General features: G+C 46.0%; 1 protein-coding gene across 4 annotated transcripts in view; it reads left to right on the top strand.

Annotated features, from left to right (window-relative positions):
* LOC118770841 (abl interactor 1) overlaps positions 1-19,294 on the top strand; it is a 44,683-nt gene extending 25,389 nt beyond the window's left edge. The window contains exons 3-11 of one of the 4 annotated variants that reach the window (XM_036518571.1): positions 618-794; positions 4,169-4,183; positions 5,098-5,198; positions 5,538-5,678; positions 9,643-9,743; positions 13,392-13,601; positions 15,796-15,882; positions 18,122-18,307; positions 19,064-19,294. In XM_036518571.1, coding sequence (XP_036374464.1) covers positions 618-794; positions 4,169-4,183; positions 5,098-5,198; positions 5,538-5,678; positions 9,643-9,743; positions 13,392-13,601; positions 15,796-15,882; positions 18,122-18,307; positions 19,064-19,239 — 1,194 coding nt within the window. In that variant the 3' untranslated portion in view covers positions 19,240-19,294. The remainder of the gene's footprint in view (positions 1-617; positions 795-4,168; positions 4,184-5,097; positions 5,199-5,537; positions 5,679-9,642; positions 9,744-13,391; positions 13,602-15,795; positions 15,883-18,121; positions 18,308-19,063) is intronic. The other 3 variants (XM_036518572.1, XM_036518573.1, XM_036518574.1) reach the window with 3 other exon arrangements.
* The last annotated feature ends 1,852 nt before the right edge of the window (positions 19,295-21,146 follow it).

Raw genomic sequence — 21,146 nt, 5'->3', positions numbered from 1 at the left:
GCATATGCAAGCTGGGGAAATAATGCCACAGCACTTTCAGACTGCTCTCTCCTTTATCCAGGATTACACCACTCGCATTTCAAACATATTAGTCAGGTCCACTGCTGGGTATTAACGGAGTCCTTTTTAACAAGGCACATTGCTGAAGGGTGGAGCGTCCTACCTGGGATATTAACCTTTTGGTCAACAGTCTGATTCAATAAACTGTATGCCTTCTCTGTATGTTCTGTGAACATATTTTGTAGGATGTCTCCAGAATGTGAGGGCTTTAGAGCTTAACTGTGATACCGATCAGTTTAATGGCGTTTGAGTGTTAGGTACAGGCCGTGTTTGTCAATACTGATCCGGGGGATATTTACAGACACACATGACATTTAGTTTTGTCAGTCAACAGGGTGTAATGCCATTTGTCCCTGATTATGTCTCAGAATTGACTTTGTTTGGGGGTGTACTAACTATGTAACGAGATTAAAAAGCTGGGCTTTGTGAAGTAGTTTTATGATTAAATTACTGTGATGACCATGTAATTGAATGAAATGCCCGTCTCCGCCCCCACACTTCCGATATTGTGCTCATGGAATTTTCTCTCTCTCCCACTCTCTCTCTCTCTCTCTCAGACTGTGGATATCCACAAGGAGAAGGTGGCTAGGCGGGAGATTGGTATTTTGACAACGAACAAGAACACATCGAGGACCCATAAGATCATCGCTCCCGCCAACATGGAGAGGCCAGTGAGGTACATCCGGAAGCCCATAGACTACACAGTGCTGGATGACGTGGGCCACGGGGTGAAGGTGAGGCTCCCTCCCCAGCTGCTCCGAGTAGCAGGGCATGTGGTGGACTGTTAGACCACTCAGTACAGGCACAGGGAAAATGAGCGAGAACGCAGGCTTCCTGTAGGCCCGGAAACCTCAAACACACCGCTTAATGCCTAAAAAGCCCACACGCACTCTCTCACACGCACTTTCTCTCACACACTCTCGCTCACACACTTACACTCACATTCACTCACACTCACACAGACATAGACAGACAGACACACACACACACACTCTTTGCGAGATATGACGGAGCTGAAGCAATGAGATGTTTAAAAAGCACTTCCACGTCCTCTGCTGCCCTTAATGCTTCTCCCATTTCACACTGAAATGGAGAGGCCTTCAAACCCGCCCGAATTTCAGGGCTTGGCATGCGGTTTGCCACTCTGCTAAAGTGCAAGCTGTGGAGATCTGAAGCATCCAAATGGTTCATCCCTCCCTCAATTCATCCTTTTTTTTTTTTTTTTTTGGTCTTTGGGAATAAGAGCGTCTCTTATGACATCAGAGCCCCGGGAGTGCGGCTCTCTGGGCCCGAAGCTCTGCTCTGATTCGCTCATTAATCACACACTCTGTCTGCGTTGTCAGGCAGATTGAATTAAAGTGCAGTTTTCTGCCCGCCATTGTCATTTTGAGGAATAATGCGCAGTCATAATGCAGGATAAAAGCCAAGCTGCCACCTCATATTTGGTTTACCACAAATCATAAAGAGGAGTGCATTTCACATAATAGGGTGCAAATGCTAATACCTGCCATAAAGGCTTCAAATGTGTCTGCAAATATGAGTTCATTTGTTTGTGTAGTTGTGTGTGCATGAGACCGCAGCTGGAACAGTTCAGGCATATAAAGAATTTGTTGTTTTTTAACACGATGCAGTGGGAATTTATCACTCATAACGTGATTTGAATGTGAAAACATTTGATATTAGTCTGAGGAATGTGTACTCAAATTACCACCACACGATTTTTCTGTGTCTGAATGTATGTCAAGCATTTCAAGCATTGCATATTGCACGTGTTACTGAAAAACCATTTTCTATGTTAAAATGAACCAGGGGGCTGTGTTTTGAAAGGGTCTGGCTCTGTGTCTCTGAAATGCAGTAGAAATGCCAGATGTTGTTTTTGGCATTTACAGCCCTTAAATTAGCTCAGTATGTCTACAGAAGTGTCTTTGTCCTAAACATTTCTCCCACTGAATTAAGTGAGATATCTTGATTCTAAAAGAGGGGAGTTGGTGTGGAGCAGCTTTTCTGGCCATAGGGTGGGCATGAAGGGGTTAACAGTGGCTGCTGTTGCCCTGTCATATTAATTATAGAATTTTTAGATGGCTGGATTGATTTTTCTATGCAGAAATACACAGCTGTACCGTATATAAATGGGCAGGAACAATCAGGCTAATGTGCCTCCTCCCATAAATAAAACTGAAATGAAGGAGAGGTTGACCAAGCCGACAGAAAGTTGGATGCATTTTTTAAGAGTGAATAAAACACCAGGGAAAAACCTGTGCGAGTTGGTTTTGTGACTGCCCTCCAGAGCCATGAGAGAAGGCCGGAGGGGACAGGGTGTCATAACTGGGGCCTCAGAGTAGCCAGAGCTCCAGCTCTGTGGGAGAACCACGCACCCAGGGTCCACAGTCCCACAAGGCAGCTTATGTTACTTACCGCTTAACGCCCACCCTACACCCCCCCGCCCCTCCACACCCCACCCCCATTTCATTCTGATCTCCCACATTCCACCCACGAGAGATTTAACCCACTCTGTGGCTGGGACTTGTGAGCATTAACATTCCTGACCTGGAAAAGGGAGTCTTTTCTCAGCAGATCTGAGCGGATAGTTTGAAATCTCGCCGGGTCCGGGTTACTGGCCGGAGCACGCTGTCGCGTGGAGAACTGGGCCAAACTCGGGGCCCTGCCAATATCCCCACGTGACTGGTGGGAAAACATTGCATCTTTGCCGGGAAACTGGATCCTGCCTCCCTCTCTCCTTCTCTCTCTCTCTCTCTCAATCCTTTTCCTGTTCCCTATCTGTCTCTCACTCTCTCTCTCCCTGTCTCATTCTCTCTCTCTCTCTCTTTCTCTCTCTTTCCTCCTTCTTCCCCCTCTGTCACTCAAAGTCTGTCTTTTCCTCCCCTCTCACTCTCTGTATGTGACAGAGGCTGAGCCATCTCTGTCTCTGACATCTTCATTCTTTTCAGCTTGCTCTTATTTGTACAGCTGTGTAGAACAGCTGTATCAGATGCACACGGTCATGCTTTGCGCTGCACCAAAGGCAGACAACAGGGAAGTCTGGCCCTGGTAGTATGGATATGATGTTCGCGGTGTATGAAAAGGGAATATCATGGTTGCACACACCCAGTTTTTCTGACAGTTTCCTGTGCAACCTCTGTTTTGTGGTTGTGACTGTCGCTGATTCCCCCCCCCTCCCCCTCCATGTACAAATGAATGGATCCCGGGCCATTAGACGCTATAGCACTGAAGACTTTATAATGAGGTCAGGCAGTCTGTAGTGACACCCTGTTCTCCTTCCCCATCACAACACGTGGCTTTGTTTACGGCAATGAATGAGGACGAGTGGGATAGGCCTCTCTCTCTCGTTCCCTCTCTCTTGTTCTCTCTCTGTAATTACGAGGAGACGCTCGGCGCGGCGCCGTGAATAAGTAATGCGGCTCTGTGTTCATCGAGGACACCGGCCGCTTCGGCAGCCGTTTCCGAGCGTGCTCCCTGAGGGCCGCGTTGCCGCGCGGCGCAAAGACAGAGGCGTCCGTCCACGGCAGCAAGCCATGGGCATCTGCAGCTGCAGTCTGAAACGCGAAAACTGCACAGTGACAGACTCTGGTATAGAAAGCTTAGTGTGTCTCTTGTCTGTTCAATATAAATGCATACCAGTCCACTGATTGGTCCGTTCCCCCCATATCTGGCCCAGTAGTTTGCATGCTTTGTGAAAAGGCAGGAGCAACACACCCCTTGTAAAGTATGCTAATGAGAAAAATGTTTCTAATCTTTATACTGAATGAAGGTTTTGCAGTGACAATACACTTGGACATCCCTTTGCAGGAAGCTAGAGCTTCACAGAATGGTTTTCCTTTATATTTTTAATGTATTTTTTTTTAAGTTTATGTAAACACAGAGTTTTCCTTATGAAAGCACAATGGCATGTCACATCTGACGCTGTGAGGCAGGTGTTCAGCAGCTGATGTTTGTTGGTAATTTTAGCCAGCCTTTTGTTCCAGCTGTGGGTGAGAGCTTCTGCTGTGTAGCCCGATCATTCAGTCGGACACCCAGTGCTCATTCCCTCCGATGTGGCGTTTTTGACACATGCTTTTCTTTCTCTCTCCTCTCCCGCCCACGTTTTAAGTGGCTAAAAGCCAAGGTAAGAGCTGTTCTTCCCCTCACCCGTAGTGCTGTAGTGTTAGTAGTGCTGCTAGGCTACGCTACAACCTTTCCCTTCTACCCTCTGACCCTGTTCTCCATAACTGCTTTACACATGGACTAGGTGTAGTAGAAATGCGCTTCAGCAATATGGAGCTGCGGCTTTTTTTTGTCTCGTGTAAATGTGTCAACATTTAAGACAAAAGGAAATAACTTTGCTATACTGCTTAATTTAAAGAGCTTATCTGTATATAATGGGTTTCCCAGACACAAGGATTTAAAAAAAATGATGAACAGACCCAAATTTGTGCCATAGCTATTGCTTGTTTAAAAAAAACAGTGAAATGTATTAAATTAAATTATATTAAATCCTCTAAAGTCTTACAGTGTCCAGATAATATTCTGATCATTGTGTCACCCATATTTTCATAGATTCCACGACTTGGCAGGTTCCTTAAGCTGGTTTTCACTTCATTACAGACCTGTGCAAAACAATTGAAAAGGCAGGTGATTGACACTGTAATGCAATGAGCTGCATTGTGTCTTTTACAGTTTCTCCAACCCCCATATCACCAGAGGCTCTGTATTAAACAGGCATATGCCAAACGGAACCTTTAAGAACAGATCATGAATAAAGGCTTGTGATAAGCATCTGCTGAGCTGAACAGAATCTGCTGTCAGGGTCCCTGTGACAGTCATGAATGAAATGGCAGTCCTCAGGCTTTCATGTTTAAAAAAAAAAAAAAAAAAATTGGCTTTAGCTTGCGAATGATATTAATCTGCTTAAAAATCTTTTTCTGTCTGGGAAACGCCAGCCAGCTTTAGCTCTCCATCAGCTGTAACACTGCTGTCGTGCCCCAGAACCCCAGAGCGTGTCTGTGGGGTTCTTAGAGCGCGGAAATGTTTGCGTTGCAGCACGGGAACAGCCAGTCCGTCAGGGGAGGGACGCTGTCGAGAAGCAACCCGCCGACGCAGAAGCCTCCGAGCCCCCCCATGTCAGGGCGTGGCACGCTGGGGTAGGGCCGTCACTACAGGGCAGCGCTGTGTTTGTGTGTATGTGTGTCTGTGTATGTGTGCCTGTGTGTATGTGTGTCTGTGTGTGTGTCTGTGTCTGTGTGTGTGTATGTGTGTCTGTGTATGTGTGTCTGTGTGTGTATGTGTGTGTGCATCCTTGTCTTTTTGTGTGAGTTTGTATTATGCCTGTATGTGTATTTTTGTACTGTCTGTGATAACTGAGACTCAACCTGATGAGAATAAAGGGGATCCTTTGTACACACATTTGTCTGTTGGTGCATTAAGCTGTATTCCGTGTACCTGAGGTGTCCCGCTAACACACTCCATTTATTCCTCTCCAGTCGAAACACACCATACAAAACCCTGGAGCCGGTCAAGCCCCCGGTGGTTCCCAATGACTACATGACCAGCCCCGCCCGCCTGGGCAGCCAGCACAGTCCGGGCCGCACCGCCTCCCTCAACCAGAGACCCCGAACTCACAGGTAACCTGACCCCACCTGCCCCGCCCACCTCATCCATCTGCATGCATGTGTGCGTGTTTGTATATCTGTGTGTGGATGTGTGTAGGTGTATGCTTTCGTGTGTGTGGATGTGTGTGTGGATGTGTGTGTGTGTGTGTGTGGATGTGTGTAGGTGTATGCTTTCGTGTGTGTGTGGATGTGTGTGGATGTGTGTAGGTGTATGCTTTCGTGTGTGTGTGGATGTGTGTAGGTGTATGCTTTCGTGTGTGTGTGTGTGTGTGTGTGTGTGTGGATGTGTGTAGGTGTATGCTTTCGTGTGTGTGTGTGTGGATGTGTGTAGGTGTATGCTTTCGTGTGTGTGTGTGTGTGTGTGTGTGTGTGTGTGTGTGTGTGTGTGTGTGTGTGGATGTGTGTAGGTGTATGCTTTCGTGTGTGTGTGTGTGGATGTGTGTAGGTGTATGCTTTCGTGTGTGTGTGTGTGTGTAGGTGTGTGTGTGTAGGTGTGTGTGGATGTGTGTGTGTGTAGGTGTATGCTTTCGTGTGTGTGTGTGTGTAGGTGTGGATGTGTGTAGGTGTGTGTGTGTGTGGATGTGTGTGTGTGTGTGTGTGTGTGTGTGTGTGTGTGTGTGTGTGTGGATGTGTGTAGGTGTATGCTTTCGTGTGTGTGTGTGTGTAGGTGTGTGTGTGTGTGTGTGTAGGTGTGTGTGTGTGTGTGTGTGTGTGTGTGTGTGTGTGTGTGTGTGTGTGGATGTGTGTAGGTGTGTAGGTGTGTGTGTGTGTGGCCCCACACAGTTTACTTCTCACATGTGCTCTAAACAGGGCTGATCACATGTTATTGACACAGCTGCTGTAGGGTCCAGGGGAACAGTAGGCCAGATATGTGAAAGATCCAGTACAAAGGCTGTTTGTCATATTCCTTACCTAGAAGGAATGATTTACATGTACTGTGGCAAGGTGCAGTGAGTTGTTAAAAGTGTGTGGTGTGGGATTAATGAGTATATTCCCAATCACATGTATTGTGTTACTTAGGGACAGGAACTACCCTATTTGGTAACTGGGAGGTAACATTTTAGTGAGATTGTGCACTTTATAAATATTGGCAGCTCCTGGCTATATGCTGGACTCATGAATGAATAAGCCGCGAGGAATGTGTCGCTCATGCAATATTCATATGAGCAAAGGCAGTGGGGAGAAACTGCTCTCGGCAGTTGTAGTTAATCTTGTTTTGCAGTTGTAGTTGTTTCCTGAGTGCGATAGCCGTTCTGTTGCAAGTTATACCCCAGAACAGTGTCCTCAGATGAACCCCGACTTCCACCAGACGCATATGCATACTTTTTCTTGGTTTCATTCGTCATCCTCGTATTTGTGTAACATTTGTGTTAACAGCATTTGTGTTAACAGTTCGCACAGCACATTTTCTGAGCAGGAAATACTTTCTCTATCAAATGGTCATATTTGTTGATTTATCTATGTACTCATTGAATCGGTACCCAATCCTCTTGAGTAAAAGATGTCAGCACCATACTTTGTGTTGGTTCCCTCACAACATTATGCATCTGAAAGTCAGTTAACAGAGGTTTTTATGAATCAAAAAGAGGGACACTTAAGTCCGTTGCTCATAGTTAAGAGCAAATGTGAGTTGGGTTGGACTGAATAAAGGCCTCTGTTTGTATACAGAAAACCCGACCAGACTTAGAGTGCATAGATTCTTTAGTGTAGCCACAGAAGCCAAAATGGTCTACTGCATAGCATTTTGTAAATGTCGATATTGAATTCTGGTACTGAATGGAGAACGGAGACAGACACTTTCTGTTTAGCTTAGGTGACTGGCCAGAGCGTTGCCTTCATGAGAGACATGAATGATTGGAGTTGCCTCATTAGCTGAAAGGTTTTAATGCTGACTTCAAGTTCGATTAATGTATAATGTAACTCATAGAAGTATATACATGCATCCATTAATTCTTAAATGGTTGACAAAAAAGGAAATTACCCTTATGAGAGCTACATGACTGCACTGGCCACTTGTCTTTTTTAGAGAATCTACTTGAAATATATTTCTAGAGACATGGCCCAGCAGTTTTCTGTTGTACCCTATGGGAACTGGCAACCTCTCTTCTGTCTCCTATGAGCAGACAGTCCAGTTCACCATAGGACCTAATCAGGGGCAGTATATATGAGCACAGCAAAATGCAGACAGCCTGTTCAGAATCAGGAAGTGTATCAAGCTCCAAAGAGCGAGCCTTTATCTTAAATTAGATGCATTTCTGAAGGAGCATCCCGGTACGTTGGCTGAATGCTCCTCCTGGTTTTATCTCTGACAGTTAACAGAGGCTTAGATGCCAGCGGTGATGTCGGGTAATTAGATAATCATCTTTAGCTGAACCACGACTCTGCAGATAATGCCTGTGTCCTCCCTGTCAAATGGTAATCTCTTGATCCTGGGCTGTATTCGGCCAGCAGTACGCTTGGTAATATTAGATTGCGATCGAAACCTGTCTCTGAAAACAGAGTTACTTACAATGCAGTACCACACTGAAGAGGGAAGCATGGTTTCCTTGTTTGTACAGCAGAGAGGGATTTTGTCCTTAAGAGGTGTCAGGATTAGGACTGAATGCCAGGTTGCCACTGGAAGTGCAGGACATTGTAGATTACTGCTTCCCATGATTAAAATGCTATCAGGACAGCCTTGTCCGTTGGCATTTTCCTAAATCTATAAGATGGCTGAGCATCTTAGGATAAAGGTGTACCTGCTGTACCCCCATCCAGCCTGTGGGAAGGAGGCCAGGGCATAGCTGAAGCCAACAGCCGTACGGGCTCGGTTACTGCTTATATGAGAGACAGGTTGCCACTTCAAGTGGTGCTGGTGGGCCAGTAGCAGGCGGTCTTCCATCTGGACCAAGTTAAAAAAAAAAAAAACAAAAAAAAAAACAGTGCCCCTCAGCAGCGGTGGAGACGCAGTGTATTTTGAAGATGATGTCTGTCAGAGGAGATATTAAACGCGAGGTCTTGACTTCCTTTAGTCTCTAAAGCTCCTGTGATGAGTGGTGTAGGAGTAATCTCTGGGGACCTGGCAAAATTCCCAATCTGGCTTTCTCAACCTGGCCATCTGACCAACCCCCCCCCCCCCAAAACAAAAAAAATATATATCCCCCCCTGTTGAAGTACCTGAGGTGAGATCACTGACACGGGGTTTCCTTCACTGCCGCCTGCAGTTATGTGCTCCATTTGTCGCTGTGATGTCCGTAACATGCACAGATGAATAACTGAGAGCTGATGCAGTATTCACAGCCAGCTCATTAAATTAAACTCCTGTCGGAAAGTGGGAAGTGGTAATGATGACAGGGATAATTTCCCCCAGGGGAGATCGCGGCGCGTTGATTGCCTTAGTAAAATGAGAGGAGTTTAAGGTTTTATATGGACCTTTCCTGAAGTCTTCTGTGCTTTTGTACTCAGCGCGTGTGTGTGCGCCTGTACGTGTGGGCATGCACATGCACATGCACATGTCTGTGTGTGTGTGTCTGTGTTTGATGTACCACAGTGAAATTGTGGGAACGGGTTTTTGAGGGTATTTGTATGTGAAAGGGTATGTGTTTCTCTCTGTTTCTGTCAGAAAGTTGCTGTGTGTGTGAAAGGGATACTCAGTGTATGTGAATGTGTAAGGGTATGTGCTCTTGTGTGTGTGTGTGAGAGGGTATGTGGTATGCTGTGTGTTAAAGGTTATCTCATTTACATTGTTTGCAAAAGGGTATTTGGTAAATAATGTATGTGAAAGGGTATGTGAAAGGGTGTGTGAGGCTGTGTGCGTGAGTGAGAAAGGACGTGTGATGTGCTGTATGTGTATGAAAGTGTGTGTGTGTGTGTGTGTGTGAGACTGAGTGAGGGTGTGTGATACTCAGTGTGTGTGACACTGTGCTATATACTGTGTGTGTGTATTTGTGTGACTGAGTGAGGGTGTGTGATACACTGTGTGTGTTTGCCTCCGCAGCGGCAGCAGTGGGGGCAGCGGCAGTCGCGAGAACAGCGGCAGCAGCGGCGTCGGCTTCCCCATCGCCGTGCCGACGCCTTCCCCGCCCAGCATGGGACCTGGTAAGCCCCGCCCGACCCGTCTCTCACATCACGCAGTAATGGCGTTGAGTCATCCAGCTGGTTCCAGCCATAGGCACGCATTAGCCCCGTCTGTCCATTACACAAAGAGCCGTGCACAGTACCGAACATTACGGGCGAGGAAGGTCTCCGAGGCGGGTTTACGATTGGTGGTGTTGTGTCAGAATATGTCATGTTAATGCTGGCCTGTGCAGCTCACTCCAGAGAGACAGGCCACTAAAAGGCTGCTTTCAGCTGCCAGTGTGCACTGTTGCCGTGGGAAGCTCAGAGCTCTGAGCGGGGCTAGCCTGGGCGCGCGGGGGGACCGTTTGGATTTTCGGATGTGGCCCGTCGTGCCAGCTCCCCTGTCACAGCCCGCCACGGCTGATTAACCCGGTGATCGCGGCCGTGAGGAAGAGCGCCAGTTGGGCGTCGGATCAAATGAGCGCGGTTGATTTTCGGTGCCGCGTTGCAGAGGGCATTTAAAGAGCCGTGGGGTAGACGCCACACCTCTCCTACGCAGAACATTCGGCTACTCTGTGCTGCGGGCAGAGAGGTCATTAGATCCCTCCCTCTCTCTGTGTCACAGAGTTAGGAAACTGAGCTCTCAGCCTGAAGGTTCAAACACCTTACTAATAAATAGCATTTACCAGCGTACTTTACCTGAAATGCCTTGTGAATATCCACCTGCATAAATGAAAAATGCTATAAAAAAAAAACAATAAGGATAAGGACATCAAAGTACTGTCAGTAAGTAATGTCATTAATGTAATGTGACTTTACAGTACTGCCAGGCTGCAGCGAATGTGTGCGAAATAAGGGCAGGAATGCTACCAGTACACAGCCTCTAGATTTTTAATTGGATTCCAAATGGATTTGACAAAATTAATTTGGCTCATTTATGAAGCGTGGAAATATGTCAGACAAAAATGATACCGAGGCCGGAAAGTAATGGGTAAAAACTATTAGGTAGTTCTTGCAGAATGTCATTGGATTGAGGCTGCTCAAGCCACACGGGAGTGTTTGACGCCCAGCCAATCAGGACGCAGTGGTTAAGGTGGAGGAGTGATGTATTGACCTGTGGTGCAGACCACCGATGGGATGAGGACACGGCTGCAGGAATAGAACCGAGCGGCAGTTGGGGACCCGTTGCTATGGCAACACGTCGGGTTCGTTCACAAGGTCGCCGCCGCTTGCTTGCAGTGAAGGCGATCGGTGTACTAGTGGGGGAAAAAAAACAATGAGTCTCCTCCTCAGGCAGGAGCTTATGTGATTGGTGGGGAAGTGTCTGACCTTTGAACTTTCACCTCAGTGGCTGTGTGAGCGACGGTGGCTCACCCTCTCCTGTTCTGGCCCAATTGTTTCAGTACCGTCAATGCCCGCTCCCCCCGGAGCCCCTCCACCTCCTCCTCCCCCTCCACTCCCTGGGCATGGCCCCCCCATGATGGCGTCTGTGATAGGTGAGCCCCGCCCCCCAGCATGTGTGCGTGGATTGGATGATCGTCCACTGCACTGGCGTGGCTTGTCTGAATCCTCTCCAGTGGTGTGGGAATCATGGCTTTCCTGGGGTGATGGTTCCTTCCTACTGTGTTCTGATGAAGTCTCTACCGGGCATGCTCCCTGCACATCCACAATTCAGCCAATCACAGACCTAACAAGCTTACCAAACTCTGGTGTGCATTGTGAATATCAAACACCCTCAAATCAGGTAATATTTCAGGTCACAACAAAGAGGTTATCATGGATTTTTATGGTAAAAGTGTCTTATTACAACAAATATACCTCCTTATGAGTTTGACAAGGTCTCCTTGTTTTTGAGAAGAGTCTGCAGTACAGTAATCCAGTCATGGATCTGTTTGTGACCTCTAGTGTGAGCAAGGCCTTGCTTCTTTAGCTCATGTATGGAGTGGGGCATAAAGACGTTCTGTATGTAAACCAGGAAACCCAAGTACAGGACGTCCAGTATGCACATTGCAATTTATTCTGATTCTAATAAACAGCATTATATATGATTTCTGCCTCAGTGTGCCTGCAAACTTTAAGTTCTCTGACTCGTACTGACAGTTGGCAAGTGTATGTCTCATATGTTCCTTTTGGAAAATGTGTTAATTTCATACTGGCAATCTCAAATCGGCTGGTAGAGAACCGTGATAGTTCATAGTCATGAATCATGTTTGGTTAATCATCACACTAATTCAATCCATTACGGAAAGGCTTTTGGGAAATCAGACCCACTTTCAGATCATTGGGAGACAAAGGGCCTTGATTTTTAAATTTATTTTTAATTTTTTTAAGATCGGTATTAACATGATGATATTTTGGTAATTACATCCATAGAGTGTTTATTAAGTGAGACTGGAATTTGTGAATGGGGCTTGTTTTCTCATGCACATTGTGGGCATGCATGCAGACTGTGGTGATCGTTCACTTAAAAAAGTTGCTGTGGTCGTTTGTGGATAGCATGTGTAACTAGTTCTTCTGTGCTTTGTGCGAGTTCAGAGTTCAGGAGACAGCTTCAGAGCATAGGTATGCTTCTGTATCTACAGTGGGTAACAGGAGATGGTCAGACGTTTACGCTAGCATCATTTTGCCTTTTATTGATGTACCACCGATGACATGGATGACACAAAGTTTCATTTGACTCTTCACAATTTAAGCACCCTCTGATTCAACCCTCTGAATATTTTATTTTATAATTCTGTATGTGTAACATGAAGGATGTGAGCAGATTTTGTATGGAGAAAGTTTTTATTTCCTCTCATATCTATGCACAGCAAGCTCCTGAATGTGAGAACAGCTTTTCCAGGTTTTTTTTGTCCTCTGAAGTGCTCGGTCATTACTTACCATCAAATTACCTGTTGCATTTCAGAATCTCAAAGGCGTCAACAGGTTCTGTCTGTAGCACTGTCTTTTTTGGTGAATTGCTGTTTCCAATTGGGGTGATCACATCACTAGGGAAATTGCATGCACATTGCAAAAGACAGCAGGCAGTAGTCTGAGATGGTATACCACAAGACACATCCTCATATTTGCCATTCTTGCTTTTCTACATCTCCATTGCTACAGTACTGTTAAAAAAATATATCCCCCCGCCGTCTTTCCTAATTGGCTGGTAACGATGTTGGTGATATGTCATCCTTTTGAAAATCTTCATTGCTATGGTACTGTAATCTGATGTCTGTCCCTCCCCCATTCCCTAATTGGCTGGTAATGATGTCAGTGATGGGTCATCGTTCTCTACATCTCCATTAGTCTGTTACTGTAATCTGATGTTTTTCCTCACTCCCCTTTCCTAATTGGCTGGTAATGATGTTGGCGATGTGAAATACTTTTCCATCATACCATTATCTGATATCCCCCCCCCCCAGCCCTCCGACCCCCCTTCCTAATTGGTCGGTAATGACTTTGGTCATGCCTAATGCTTGTCTGTTTCTCTGTTGCTGTGGTATTCCGATCTGATGGTCTGCCTTGTCCTTTCTGCTGTGTGGTTTTCAATGATGCCTTGTGGTTCGTGGCGCGTTCTGCAGACTGCCAGGAACGGGATGCTATCTTACTGGGTGTGGCTCATTCTCCCTCTCTGGGTTCTTTCTCTCTTTCTCCCTCTCTCTCTCTTTTTCTCTTTCCCTCTCTCTTCCCTTTTCTTACTAACAGCGGCGGTTCCCCAAGGGCCCGGGCCAGGCCCCATCCCGATGTCCCAGTTTGGCACGATATCCCGGCAGATATCCCGGCACAACTCCACCACCTCGTCCGTCTCCACCATCTCGGCCACGGGCACGTACAGGCGCGCCCCCTCCGTCACCTCCCAGTTCTCTGTGCAGCAGCCGCACGTCAACGGCGGCCCCGTGTACCCCCAAAACTCAAGTAAGCCCCCCTCACCACACTCTCCCCACCTGAGCCACAGGTGAGTCACTGTTGCGTCTCAGGTTACGTTGTGTAACGTCCACAGTAATTTTCCCACAGTGATATTTGGGTCACCTACACTTCTCCCCCACCCATGTTAACCCGAACATAGTTCCACTATAGGAGCACCGCCACCTAGATGTACACACAGCATGCAGTGTGGTGTATGCTCTTCCTTTAGTGGTGTTTGATAGTGATATTTTTGGTATGCTAGTATCAGCAAGTACACCTCACTTCTGCCTGTCCGACTCACTAAGCGCTCATATTAGACACTCACACCCACGCCGAAGGGTGGGAGGCCTATCACCGCGCACCGTTATTAAATTCTTCACAATGCAAATGTGCACTTGACGCAGTGTTTCTGCGGGGTACTTTTTTTTTAGAGCGCCGATGCAGGATATTCTTGGTCTGTGGGTGAGACGCAGCACAGGCGGCCAATGCCAGCAAATCGAGTGCCGCTGATGAGTGATTGAGCTTCCTGTGCTGTAGGGCGTTTCTGTCTAATTCGTCTCCCTCCATTAGCCGAAGCTTAACAGTGCTAACAAGATTAGGTGTCTATGAATGTGCATATAGAGATGATAAATGGTGTACATAGATATAGAGAATACTCCCCCTGTCTGTTGGGGAAAATACAAGAAATTAAACTAAAACTAAGATTTACAATTACAACAATCAGTTAATACTATTGTCATTTTGAGTTTCCACTGTTTGTTTTTCTCTTTTGCCTCAGACGTTGACAGGCGTGCTGTGAGATGCACGTAGGCATCTGCACATGTATGCTAACATTAAGATGTTCACCTCCATTTGTAGTTATTAAATCTAAAGACAGGTTAAGCAAGTCACCCCCGAACCCTTAGCATTCATATTAGCGCTACATGTGTTGCAGTTCTCAGGTATTTGTGGGTAGAAGCCCGAGTCATTTCAGTGAACTGAATTTCTGTAGAATTCAGTGACTGATTTCTAAAGCAGCCGTTTCCTGTGATTTTGTGCAACTCTGTTAGGATTTTTCATCAGAGCTGTGTTAAATATGATTGCAGCCATTTTCCTATGTGTCACCTTGCTACCTGCTGCAGGGCAGAGCCAGATTGCCTTTGTTCAGGTGTTTTTTTTCCCATTCATTAGTATATAAATGGCCACAGAAACACTATGTGTTCAGACATCACCCTACAAAGGCATGTTTGAAATGGTTTAAATGGGGCCAGTAGCACTGAATGCCTGTTTCCTCTCTGACTGTTTAAACCGGCACTGTCCTCAGGTCTGTGTTCCCTGTGTCCTAGTTTAAAAGCCAAACTCAGATTGTGGGGGTGGAGTAGAGGGAGGAGTTGGATCCTGGGAAAGTCTGCTGTATCGTGCTGAACTGCAGATTTCCAGAAAAGGGCCCCCGAGATAAAAGGAAAGGTGTCCGTAGGCAGAGTCCAGTAATATAGAGCCAAAGATCATTTTTAAAGCTGAAGTGGACATCACCGGTAATAGAGCAGACACAGCAGGGGTAGGGTTTTGGAAGCTCATAACCCCAGCGGAGGAATCGCCAAAATGGGGTCTCTTCTGTAGACTTTAATCAATCATTGGCAAATGCTTTTGTTCCCATCCACCCTCACATTCCCTTATGCAGCAGACCTACAAAGGTAGGACAAATAAACGAGAGAACTCATCATCTTTATCTGTCCTTGGAGGGAACTGGACACCTGGCGGGACACCATAACCTGAAGCCTTTGCCTAAAATGAATGAATGTGACCGTGAGGCTTGGCCATTGAGCTCAGCATTTCGCAGCTGTCCTCCAGCTCTTTGGCTTTCTTTGTTTTTATCCTCCCTGACTCTCCCTACAAACACCTGCTGCTACTGTACTCCCCGCCCCCCCTGGGGTGCTGCTGGGCAGGTGTATACTGGTTGGGAGGGGGTAGGGTGGCAGGGGGGTTCTGCCTTTTGTTCCCTGAGACTGACATCTGCTTCTGTTTTTCTCCTTCTGTGCCCGGTCCCCCTCCCTCTCTCCTTCTCTTTCTCTCGCCCTGTCCTCACTCTCTCTCTTCTTTTCACTCTCTTCCTCCCTCTCTCTCTTCTTCCATGCCTCTCCTCCCCTCCCTATCCCTCTCTCATTTCATCCCCCTCTCTCCCTCCCTCTCTCTCTCTATCTCTCTCTCTCTTTATTGCTGCCAGTGTCCATCGCCCCCCCTCCTCCCCCCATGCCCCAGTTGACTCCACAGATACCCCTCACAGGCTTTGTGGCCAGGGTGCAGGAGAACAGTAAGTCCGCAACAGCGCCCCCTGCTGTCTCCATGCGTAGTGCACCCCCCTCCCCACACTGCATGCTGCACCGTTCTCCCATCCCATAGAAGTAGCTGTGTCTGTAGTTCGTCTCCTCCTCATCCTCCTTCCTCACAGCTTAGCTCTTAGCTCCCCTGATGCATATTGCCATTGCTCACAGCTCTGCTCTTAGCATGGATTCTTCGGCCGTCGGCATGGAAACGGTCCGACAAATGAAACGTGGTTTTAAAAGCCTGTGCATTCACGCTGGGCTGGAGGAAGCTGGCGCCTCAGTTTCAGACACATATGTCCCTGTTTTTCAGCAAAAGGACATACTGTTTCCATCTCATCCTGAAGGTTTTCACGCTTCCTTTCAAAACAAAATGCCAATTTTCCCAACACATCCCAGTACACATAACGTCCAGTGCTTGAGAGTGTGTCATTAGAAGTGTAGTCTAACGATGTATTACTTAATGGTGAAACAACAAAACCAGAAATGGTCAGCTTTTGAATAAATGTTGGCCCTCACATTGACTCGTCACTAGTGTGTTTTTGCAGTTCTGACAGAGCTCTATTCAAGCACGGTGCTTACAGTCCTTGTAGGGCTGTAACACAGTTTGCCCTTATTTTGCTCCACCCAGATGCTCTATGCATCCTCAGCCTGAAAGGATTCAAGACACTCTTTGAAAGCCAATGGCAATATTGCATTCTAAAATGAATAGCTCCTTTGATTAGCACTCCTATAATTACTGTCTTGTCTAATTTTTGTTCCATCTTGGTTATGAATGGCTTCATGTACTGTGTTTATATGACCTCTTTCAAGAAAAACTGCCTACATACTAATTCACTGACAAAAGAAACCAAATCAGTCCCTATATACTGCCCTCTGCTGGAATACCAAGTAGTCATACGTAAAAGGGTGTGAATGTAGCCTTGAATTTCATGGTACAGGAAATACAGAGTATTTGAAGGATAAGTGCAGCTTTACTTTATAAAGTAATAATGCCTTTATAGGGCTGTTCTTGTTGGACTGAAGGATGTGGATCTAAGAGTTAAAATCACAGGGTTCCAATAAAAAGGTACAGTTAAGGGGTTTCTTGATTTTCATGACTCTTTTTTATTTACTAGAGATTCCTTAAAACAGTCAGACCAGGGAGGTGTGTATGCATGCGTGCGTGCGTGTGTACGTGCGTGTGTACGTGCGTGTATGTTTACAACTCTTGTAAAACAAGCCGGCCATATATACAGTGTTCTTTCATATCTTATGTTCTAGCACTCTGGCCTATTTTAGTACAGTGTCTCGGAAGACCTTTAGACAAGTGTACAGTATAGTATATCACAATGCCAGGGCCTGTTTTGTAGGACATGATTGCAGAGGAAGGTTTTATTTATTTGAGTTTCTCTCTCACCCTCCTTCTGCTCTCTGCTTCTGAGATCAGATGAAAAGATGCAATGGAATGGCCACGCTACTAAATTTTCCCTAAGCTGTAGGTGAGGTTGGATTTAAAGGGGGAACTTCAGGTACAGCTGGCTGTCTGGTACTCAGTATGATCAGGACATAATTACAATACATAGGTTTGTTTCGAGAAGCTTGTCATGTTAATGAGAAAGTAGCCAGCCTCAATGCCATGTAAGCAGTTCAGTCTCCAGTAGATGAAAGTAGTGTTTGCACTGCGGAGACAGCATCAAAGTAACAATGGCATGTGTCCAGCCAGACAGGGACATTGATCGCTGCATGGAAGAAGGTGGACTTCCCCATACTTAATGACTGAATGAGCAGAGAGTTACCGGAGCTAACTGCACTTAAAGATAGTATTGGAAAGACGTCTATTTTTAAGATGGCCGCATGTCTGCTGGGGAAACTGCAGGTGAACGTGGCTAATGGAAGCCAGCCATTAGTGAACCCTGGGATCATACGATAAGTGTCTAATCTGATTAGGCTTTGTTTTACCGATTTCCTCTAACTCCGGCAGGACTGAGATTTGCTTCATCTGATCAAATGAACTGGAGGAGTGTAAAAGCGGTCTGTGGCATGCAATATCACTGTCTCATCAGGGACATGCATTTACTAACCAATCTGGCTGAAATGCATGTCCTAACAGCTGCTTCGTAGTGACTGCATGGTTCACGGGCCCAGGACTGCAGTGCATGCCAGGCTCTGACACGTCTTCCTGGCCCTGGTCAGGGGCGGGGCATTAGAAGGCGTGGCTCTTACATCTTCTCCTCCCTCCCACCGCAGTAGCAGACACGCCCACCCCTCCTCCCCCGCCGCCGCCTGACGATGTCCCGATGTTCGACGACTCGCCGCCCCCTCCGCCGTCCCCACCGGTGGACTATGAGGATGAGGAGGCGGCCGTGGTGCACTACAGCGACCCCTACGCTGATGGAGATCCTCACTGGGCCCCCAAGGCCTACATGGAGAAAGGTGAGGCCCGGTCCCTGTTCTTCCATCACCCGAGTGCTTCCTCTACTCAGAAACAAAGGCCGTATGCTCAGGGTCTGAACTATACAAAAAAGTCCACAGGGACAGCTGCAGAAGGCTGTCTTCTTATCGGGGTATTAATATGGAAATGTCAACAGTCAGTTAGCGTTTTGACCAGAGTCCAACTACAGTTCATCATTCATAGTGACCACAGATCAACTCATGCCATGCGTACTATGCCTAGTGACTCTTGTTGGGTAGTATACTTGGCTTCCCTTGTGTAGTCCGATCAAAGGTCTCTGGTATACGAAACAAAGATCCCAGATGCATTGTAGGAAAGATGTCCTAAATCCCAATCACAGTAACCTTCCATACTTATGAAAAGAGACGTTTTATGAAATGTATTCAGAATTCAATTTTGTGTGGTCACTTTCCCTTAGCCTACTGTTGAACCGTACTGACTATGGTATTTAAGTACTCAACTCCCATTTCCCCCATCTCCAACTCTTCCTGAATCAAGAACACTATCCGTCAACATTTTGCCTACGGATCATTACCTCACACACACACGAATCACCAGGTTTATGTGCAGCCATTATTTACTCATTACGTATACACTAGAAAGCGAACACGGTGGCGGTAGAGTTTCAGCAAAACCTTTTGATTTTTGGCAGCAGATGTTCATGCCATCTGCTCTCCGTTGCTTCACGTTCAGGCTGTCTTTCCCCTCTTCCCCCCCCCCCCCCCCCCGCTCTGTAGTCGTGGCGATCTACGACTACACCAAGGACAAGGACGACGAGCTGTCCTTCATGGAGGGCGCCATCATCTACATCATCAAGAAGAACGACGACGGCTGGTTCGAGGGCGTCTGCAATGGGGTGACGGGCCTTTTCCCGGGAAATTACGTGGAGTCCATCATGCACTATGCAGACTGAAAGGGCCCCATTTATTCAAGTCATATCTAGACAGTAAAATAAAAAGCAAACCTTACCTGCAAAGCATAGATAAGTGCATTAGGATGTGACAGAATGTTTGTTCCTTTTAGAGTTGCAAATAAAAATCTATTTACTTTGTTTGGGGGGGGGGGGGGGGGTGTTGGGGATTGGGGATTAAAGGTATACTAATGTGGAAAAACAATGGTTGCGCATTACAGCTCAGGATCAAGGGGTTTCAGTGTGGAGACATTGCAATGTTAAGTTGCAGTTTCCTGAAGACTGTGTGGATTGTCACAGACGCAAGACAGAGTGGATTGGTACAAAGAGACTAAGAACAAAGCAGCAATTAGACTGGCGTGAAGCGCTGCTAGAGCTGTAGAGTGCTACCAGTACACAATCATGCAGATAACGTGCTTATTTCCAGTTTTGGTCGTTTGCCCTGTTGCGTCATTGTATATAATGTAAGCAGCTGCCAGTAGGTTGTGGTTTAGCGTTTTTCATGTGAGTGCCCGTCGGTGTCTTGAATGGTCTATGCCACGCGTGAACACATCACATAGGGATCGTCTGGTTCATCAGGTTCGAGATGCGCCGTTTTCTACCCCTCTCCCCAATTCTGTTGACAAGTCAAAACAGGTGTAGTTTTTGGTCTTGAATTCAGAATAGCCGGTGTTTTTTTTTTTTTTGTTTGTTTATCAGAATACCAAACCAATTCTTGAAATGTAGTTAAATCTCGCCTAAAGCATGCCTACAAATTAAACAATAAATGTACTCTATATATACTTTTCGATCCATTATGCTTCCATAATTTAATATTTACAGTGAGCACTCTTTTTTTTTTTTGGGGAATGTGTCTAAAACCATTTGTTGAATTTGCTGATCTTATTTTCTACATGCTCTGATTTGTATGTAAACAATATTAAATTAACACAAATTTGATACCTGGTCATACATGTAAAACAAAGGTTGTAGATCTGGTGTTGTACCCTAAAGCAGAAGTCTGGAACTTTTGCCCTCTCTGTGCTTTGGTAGTGGTCTTCAGGAAGTTTAGATAGCCGTGTGCCCGTTCCCTGAAGACCAAACCGCACTGTGGTTGTAACATTGCTCTAAAAAAAAAATAATGTTGCTTTTTACATGCTACTTCACACTGTACAGAAAGCTCAGTAGCTTTCCATTCATTAGCAGCATATCAACAGCATATCCTAGCAGAGTGCAGTTTGTGTAGTGGCCTGTAGGTTCAAAACTAACATACAGTTGTAATTTGCTCATTTTTTATGTTTGTTGGCTGAAAACACTGCCATATTTAGTTGTGCCATGGAAAATGGTAAATGGACCACTTGTCCCATTGCTGGAGGGGACAGAGAAGCGGCTGTTTCTAGGCCAAAGTAACTGGTCGATGAAAAAGGTTTGAATAAACCTGTAAAGTATGTCTGTGTAGTTAATGTGTGGATTTCCATTTTATACCTTTTGTTTAGGTTCATAACTCAGGTCTGTAAAGCTTTTTCGAGAGCAGCCATTTGTCCATTTTGTAAGCGCGTATTTGATTTTTTTATGTTCCGTACATCGAATGATTTCGACTTGAGCGATTACATTAGGATTCATGTAGTCATCATGGAGTAATTTTAATCGGTAAATGTTTCATACTTTGAAATGTATAATCTCAACTTTAGACCTTTTGCGTTTGTCTCAACTTAACTGTTAAAGGAAGTGCTAGCAGATGGCATGGCCCTGGTTCTTTTATTCTTGACACCCACATGGAACTAACAGTTCATGTCTTGACCACTAATATAAAATCATTTCAGGATACTGCAGCTAACGCCTTCATACTTTTGTCTGTTTGCTTTGTTGTATTAAACGTTGAGTGTTCTGTAACTTAAATGTTCTTGGGAACAAAATCTGAAATCTGTCTC

Source organism: Megalops cyprinoides, chromosome 24 (genome assembly GCF_013368585.1).
Source record: "Megalops cyprinoides isolate fMegCyp1 chromosome 24, fMegCyp1.pri, whole genome shotgun sequence".
NCBI classification, from domain to species: Eukaryota; Metazoa; Chordata; class Actinopteri; order Elopiformes; family Megalopidae; genus Megalops; species Megalops cyprinoides.
This window is presented reverse-complemented; position numbering and strand designations above follow the sequence as displayed.